The following is a 7,894-nucleotide window of genomic DNA, read 5'->3' as shown; positions in this document are numbered from 1 at the left end:
AACTTCCAAATTTTTCATTTTGTTTTAACTATAGTAAGAGATCACTCTTCCTCCTCTACATACATCTTATGAATTTTTACTTCATACTCCCTCTGGTCTAATAGCACTCCAGGGGTTTCACACCATGTAAAAAATAAGCTGTTTCTAAAACATCCTTGATAAGCTTAGAATAACTTCAAAAGTCAGAGAAGTGAAGAGCAATCCTGTAACTCATGCAAGTAACATACTGACCTATTCTTGGTGGTAACAATACACCTAGGGAGATTCTCTACCAATGAGACATTGAACCTTTTCTCCTCCTTAGCCTGCTGATAACTGTCTCTGCAATATCACTTGATATTCTGGCCTCTTAGCAAATATGACTCTGAAGGGCAACAGTAGCTGCTCTGGGAGCTGAGCTGTCCCATGCCAAGAGCACCCAAGGGTTTAGCAAAGCCAGTGATCACTTTTAGGGTCATGGTACTCTCCTCCCTAGCATGCAAACTTTGTAGTACATGGGCAAAGTGGGATTTCTTTGTTTTCTCTCAATCCTGGGAATGTTCATCAAGCCTGAAATAAAAACCAAATGCCTACCTTGTAATAGGGTAAAGGCCTACTAAGCCAGCACATATAAAATGCCAGGGGTTACACAAAACTTACGCTAACAAAGAAGATCTGAAGGCACATAAAGGCATTTAAATCAGTATCCAAAATGTACCTGGAAAGAAATGCCCCCAAAGGAAAATTTGGCACACACAGGGAGACAAACTGGGCTACTTTGCATTTAAAAAGGACTTAAAAAAAAAAAAAAAAGACTGCTTAAAGAGAAAAATTCCTCGAATGAGAAAAGAGTATGTAACAGTAGAAATTAACTAAATAGATAACACTACATAAGACCACATGACCATATGATCACACCACAGGAGAAACAAAATGAAAATGCCAGTACCTTTTTAAAGATAATACCCTCTTTCTCCATTAAGGATATTTTAATATTCTGTGTTAAAGACGAAAGATCTCTCTCCCTTAACAAGAGCTATCCATGTTCCGCTTTCAATTTAATTCGTCCAAGTGTCCAAGTGTAAATTTTTTGAGCTCAAACTGGACAAGGGATATGGGGAGTTGATTCAAGAATGAGTAACAGGATTCAGATTCCCCTTTCTTGTTCCCTGTAATTTTTTCATATGACCCTGACAGACACTCTATGGATGTATTCATTTTATTCTGTTTTTAAAAACAGACTACTACACATAGGCATTCACTTGCAAAGCACAGGAGAGAATATTAGGTTGCAAAATTCTGAGTATAAACATATTCAGAACTATTCATAAGCTGTTTTGTACTCAAAGCACTGAAACAAAACAAAAATTTAATAATCACTGTGTTCATCTAAACTTGTAGATCTACTCCTTTTCAAGCAAGGGGGATGAAGGGAATCTGAGTGGGTTTATTGACAGACTAAATACATGCAAATAAAAAGGTTAAATGTAGTATGGGCATAAAGCTGGCAAAATCCACATGTGCCTACATTATAACCAATCAGTTTACTTGATAAAGATGTATGTTTAAAAATGTTTACCGCAGCTTTATTTACGATAATTAAAAACAATTTAAATGTCCAATAATTAGTAAATGGCTAAATAAGTCATTTAAAAATTTGCACAGTCATTTACATTTTTTGAATAATTTAATGACATAATGACAAAAAATATTTAAAGAAAAAGTTCATAATAACAGAATATAAATTCAATTCTATAAAAAAAAAAAAAAGAACATACTGGAAGGGAACTCAAAGACTAAAAGGAGATATTCTTAGATGTTAAAAGTGGTTATCTCCTCTATAGGTGTGTATGTATACACATACTTCCTAGTTCTGTATGTTTTGAAAGCCTAGAAACAATGAGCACCCCTAGCACCTAGAGTTTGGTTTCTAAATACCACATTCAACTCAAAAAAGAATCAGGGCTCTTTGGAGAAAGACTGATTCCATGGCTGGAACAGAGAACGTATAAGATAAGCATACAACATCTTTGTTGTACCAGAAAGTAAAGAAGTACTCAAAGAATGATTGGGGTCATCTCAAAAGGACACAAGCAGTAGCTGATAGTTGGGCACAGGGAGCACGGAAGAATGCAGTTAGCATTAATATGATGGCTAAGTGGAGGGCCAGAGGAGGAGGGAGCAATTGGGGGAATTGTTTTATGAACATTATAGATGTCTAACAAACGGATTGTATACTTGAAACTAATTTAAATAAATAAATTTATTCTTTAAAAAAAGGACACAAGCCAATTCGAAGGGGCTTCCCTTAATATAAGACAATTTAAAATCAAAATTAATAATGACAGTAACAGATTTATAATTCATTGACTAAAACAGGAAAGCTTAAGTCCATACTTATATAAATTAATGGTAAATAATCTTATAAAAATATTACATTAGAGTAGTAGATTGCCAATTAATACAGAAGGAATTATTCTTTAAAAAATGGTTATCTCTGAATTGTAATATGAGTATTCATTTATAACTTGTTTCAGCTTTATAAAATGAGCCAAGTACTTCTGTTTCAAAAATACTCAAAAAAAAAAAAAATCTTCAACAGTTCCTGAATAAACAAACATAATGCACATCTCTAGAACAATCTCTACAGCATATGCACAAAACCCCCGGACACATAAAGCAAGTGCATGTGATGTCCTGACCTGTCCTAGAAAAGAACTCAGATGTTCCAGGCAGATGGCTAAAGTTAAAAACAAAACAAACAGCAAAAACAAACAAACAAAAAACACCAGAGGCAGCACTGAGATATATGGAAATTTTGTTTTGGTTTTATAGTAATTATGGGAGTGAAGAGATGTGACAAGGACCCTTGCTATGATGCCAATGACAAATGGTTAACTGATAAGAAGAAATGGAGAGGGCGACAGGCTGTAGAACAGGTCAATATCAGGCTGTCATGAAGCCATTTGAGACATATAATTAATCTATTACTCACCTGGCATCATCATTCATTGTAGTATGGTCAATAGGTGCCATGAAGCTCAGTAGCTTGCTAAGGACATGAAACCTAAATAAAGCAGGAAACAAACAGGCAGCAACATTAATAACTATTAACCAGAAAAGGAAACATTCTATGAGCTAAGGAACTCCAAAACTGATCACAGGAATATCTGGCTCCAGAATAGAAAAAGGAACAATCATAGGCATGCAACATTTACAACTATAGAACATTTCCCTTAATGTTATCGGAGAAAAGTCTGATAGCAGCACATTGGAAATGACAGTAGCTCAACATAGGTTCATTTATATCACAGCCCCCCAAAAAAGTAGACACACTTGTGCCCATGAGCAATGTACTAACCCTTAAACATTACTCCAGACAAAAGACAATGAGGACTCGACTACTCTCTCTTCCTCCTCTACATACATCTTAATCATTTTTCAGGGTCATTAAAGCTACCTACTGGCAGTAGCACAGGTAGTGTTATAACATCTGAATGCAATACCTCATCACTGCCATCACTCACTAGCACTGGTTCCCTGAGTCCGAAAAGGCTCCTAGAATTCCACATCATTTCCACTTACTAGTGCCACTGGGTCTTTAATTTCCCCCATCTTCAAATGAACGAGCACTACTGAAGAGTACATAAGTTTGATCCCCAGATCTTCAGTCAAGGTGTTATAGAAATTTAAGTTATATCACCAACATTTCTTGCCAAAAGAAAAAGTCTTTGTGTATAAAATATTTTTGAGATTCTCTGGTGAAAAGAGCCAAACAAATATATGATCTTATGCAGACCAAATTATACAAAGAAAATTCAAAGAAGGTATCTCTTTCTGTTCATTATAATTGAAGAGCTGTATGACAATACACATATTATCAAGTTCTAACCAAAAAGACTTGACTTGGGCAAAACATTATTCACAAACAAAAATATGATAAATATTTTCATGTGCATGTTTTAAGTTTTAAAAACCTTTTCACGATATTGAATAATTTGATTCTATACAGCACCACCCACAGCTAAGCCTCCCAAATTTCATTCTTTTTCTTAACAAATGAATTTTACAAGAATAATAATGATGACATTTTCCCCATTACAAGAGCAATAGAAAAAGTATAAATTCATTATAGAAAATTTGGAAAACCAAAGAAGCACACACAAAAAAATGCATAGTTCTTCCACCTAAAAATTAGTATTTTGATTAGTTATGTTTGTTTTACACAGTGATCCCGTTATATATACATACAATTCTGTATCCTGTTTTTTTTCCACTTAGTATTGTAAGCACTGTCCTATAAACAGTATCTAAATAGTTGTATACAATTCCAGGAGTGGAAGTATCATAATATATTTTCTTAATTTTGAACATTTATATTGCTTCCAATTCTTCACTTTTTATAAGATGCAAAAATAAAATCTCATGCTTGTTTTTTAAATGTCTGTTATCTCCTTATAAAAATATATAATTTTGTAAAAAAAGAACCCTAAATCAGAAATGTATATAGAACTGACAAGTCCCTTATAGTCCTATCCTCGAGAAATAATCACTGTTAATTAAAACTGTTAAGTTTGGCCGAAGCATTTTCCATATATAAAACAAGTATAAATTTAATATGTTTTTCACGTAAAATTACAACATAGTTAATATTCTGCATTAAACTTTTTTCCACTGAACTGTATGTCATAGTCTATTCTTATTCATAGTTGCAGAATATTCCATTGTGTCAATTTATTATAATTTATTTAATCTCCTATTGATGGGCATTTATATAGCCGGCCCTCTTTTAAGAAACATACTAAACAGTGCTGAAGTTAAGATAGTTATACATAAATTACTGTATGCTTGTTCACATATTTAATGAGGTAAATTTTGAGATGTGAAATTGCTGGTGAATTGAAAGGTAAACATATTTAAAATTGAAAAACGGAATCAAAGATTGATGTGAGTATAAATATTTACCTGAACTTTAACTTAAGTATAAAGCATAAATACAGTTAATAAATGCATTTTAATATCTTTAGGCTTCACTCAACTTTGGTGTCCATCTAAAAAATTAATACTATTCTTGGCTATGTCTAAAGACACGTTTAATTCACTTTCTGGATAAAGACTATGAACTATATTTGCACTGTCCAATCCAGTAGACACTGGCCACCTGTGACCACTGAGCACTTGAAATGTGGCTTATCTGAACTGAAGTGAAATACACGCTAGATTTTAAAGACGTGATGAAAAAAAGAATGTAAAATATATCATCAATAATTTTTTTTTGTAGGCAACCCTTGGTTAACTTCACAGATTGCAAGGACTCTGTCAGTTTACAATCTCTTATTTTTTATTTTTTTATGCCTGTAGCACCTGGTCTTCCTAGGTGGTCTCCCATCCAAGTACTAACCAGGCCCGACCCTGCTTAGCTTCCGAGATCAGATAGGATCGGGCTTGTTCACAGGGGCATGGCCGCAGACTCATTAATAATTTTTTAAATAATAAACTGTTAAAATAATATTTTTTTATATACTGTGTTAACTAAAACATATCAAAATTACATTCACTTGTTTCTTTTTACTTTTTCAATTGGGGCTACTAGAACATTTTAAATTACATATGTAATACATATTTTTATTGGATGACACTGCTCTATGAAATACCTTTATACTTTACTACAATATAGTCAATAACTATTAAATGCATGATGAAAGACAGGCTTTAAGAAATAATCAGATTAAAGACGATTTAGTAATGTGTACTTAATGCAATACATTTCATCTAATCTCAGTGCCGCTGAGGATGAATGCATGTTTTATTGTTAAAACACCTCTTACCAACCATACTAAGAAAAGATAAATGTAATTTTGTTGCAGAAGAATAGACAAACACAGTAAGACATCTCATTATTAAAGATCTGAAAGTATAATTCATTTACATGAGTTCTGATTAAATCATGGTTAAATCCACTTAGATATACGGCTGAGTAAAATGCTGATAGTCAATAATTATAATTATTTTTAAAAATCAAAATATTTTTTTTTTATATAAATTATTTTATAGCATCCAACTAGCAAGTTGTCATACCAAGCCAGACTGGGGTTATGTCATTGAATTGCTATCATTTCAACTAGTATTTCCACAGGATAATGTTCATATTTACTATAACATTTCTGAAAAATCTTATCTTTCCAATCCTTTCATAAACATAGAGCAAAACTTGCTCAATGGTAGAACCTAGTATTAGTGATGACAGCTGGTATACCCTACCAGCTCTTCTTGAGGTCTGATTTCAGTAAGTATTCATAGTATTTTCATCCAAGCTAGGCCACTTGGTTTAATCCTCAAGGCAACATGCTCATGTAGCCAAAATGTCATTCTGATGCCTTCAGAGGCCAAGTGGTCCTGCCCAGAGAAACCACTCCACAGTCAGAGGTTAGAAGCATGGGCTCTGGAATCAGAGCAATTGGCTCAAATCTCTGTTTGTCACTTACTAGTTCTGTAATGCTGGGTGAGTTAACTTTTCTTCTTTAAGCACTTTACTTGAATTAACTAATTTAATCTGCATAACAACCTATGAGATGTGGCTTTTATTTTATTCCTCACAGATGAGGAAACTGTAGCACAGAGATATAAAGTAACGTGCCCAAGGTCTCAAGGCCAGCAATTGGAAGAGGCAGATTTCAAATCTAGACAGTTTAGCATCAGAGCCTGTATTTTTCTATCTCTGCACGTAAATTGCATAAACAGTGATGTTAGTTATCACTATTGCTATTAACAAAGATCACTCTCCAATTCTGGTTAAACCCCTCCCATTTATAGTCAAAAAGAGGTGAATATAGATGTCAAAACTGAAAAACATTCAAAATGCATAACTTTATTTCTTTTCTTTTTACATTTTATGTTGCAATGATTTCAGACTTACAGAAAAGTTGCAAACATAGTACAGAGTTCATGTATAACTTCACCCAGCTTCTTCTAATGTTAATAATTTACCTAAACATAGTGTAATCGTCAAAATCAGGAAGTTAACATGGTACAATAGTGTTAACTAAACTACAGACCTTATTCGAATTTCACCCATTTTTACCCTAGTGTCCTTTGTCTTTTCCAGGGTCCAACCTAGGACCCCACATTGCACGTAGTTGTGATGTCTCTTCTTGGTCTCCTCCAACCTGTGACAGTTTCTCAGTCTTCCTTGATTTTTCATTACCTTGACACTTTTGATGAGTACTGATGAGTTATTTTTGTAGAATGTCTCACAATTTGGTTATATGTAATGTTTTATGATGAGGCTGAGGTTAGGCATTTTTGGCAAGAATATCACAGAAATGATGATATGTTCTACAGAAGACAAGGAAGAGGGGTAGTAGATATGTCTTATTATTGTCTTATTAGACACTTGGTTAAAGTGGCACCTCCTGGGTTTCTCCACTATAGAGTTACTATTTTCTCTTTGTAATTGATAAATATCTTTGAAGAGATGCTTTGAACCATATAAATATACTGTTTCTTCTCAAACTTTTCTCCATTGATTTCAGCATTCATCAGTGGATCTTGCCTGCAAAAATTATTACTGTGGTGCTTGTCTACTGGTGATTTTATCTTTCTCTCATTTCTTCTACATTTAATAATGAAATTGCACATGATCTTTTGATGGCATATCTATCAACTGTATTCCAAAAGGCTTTTATGAGACAAATTCAACAAGATAGTAAAAGTTTAAACAAAAATTCTAAAGGGCTTTCACAGTATGGAAAGTCCTTTAGTTTGTGGTTTCTGGACTTCTATAGTACTACAGTAACCTAGCAGCACCTCACGTGGAGAAATGTGATGACAAGTGGAATGTCCCTACCCTACTTGATTTCTCTGAGACATCGAACACTCCTAACTCTTTATTAAACATTCTCTGTCTTCACTGCTT

At 33.7% G+C, this 7,894-nt stretch overlaps 1 protein-coding gene and 1 pseudogene across 4 annotated transcripts in view; both read right to left on the bottom strand.

The window, feature by feature from the left end:
• The window catches only part of AATF (apoptosis antagonizing transcription factor), a 123,433-nt gene that overhangs the window by 48,280 nt on the left and 67,259 nt on the right, over positions 1-7,894 (bottom strand). For 3 of the 4 annotated variants that reach the window (XM_006924922.2, XM_025041632.1, XM_006924923.3), the window contains exon 11: positions 2,975-3,046. In XM_006924922.2, the coding sequence (XP_006924984.1) occupies positions 2,975-3,046 (72 nt within the window). Of the gene's footprint in view, positions 1-2,974; positions 3,047-6,971; positions 7,315-7,894 lie in introns of those variants that run through there. The other variant, XM_025041633.1, reaches the window with a different exon arrangement.
• On the bottom strand, positions 5,332-5,450 carry LOC112473459 (annotated as a pseudogene).

The sequence above is a fragment of the Pteropus alecto genome, unplaced genomic scaffold (genome assembly GCF_000325575.1).
Source record: "Pteropus alecto unplaced genomic scaffold, ASM32557v1 scaffold98, whole genome shotgun sequence".
NCBI classification, from domain to species: Eukaryota; Metazoa; Chordata; class Mammalia; order Chiroptera; family Pteropodidae; genus Pteropus; species Pteropus alecto.
This window is presented reverse-complemented; position numbering and strand designations above follow the sequence as displayed.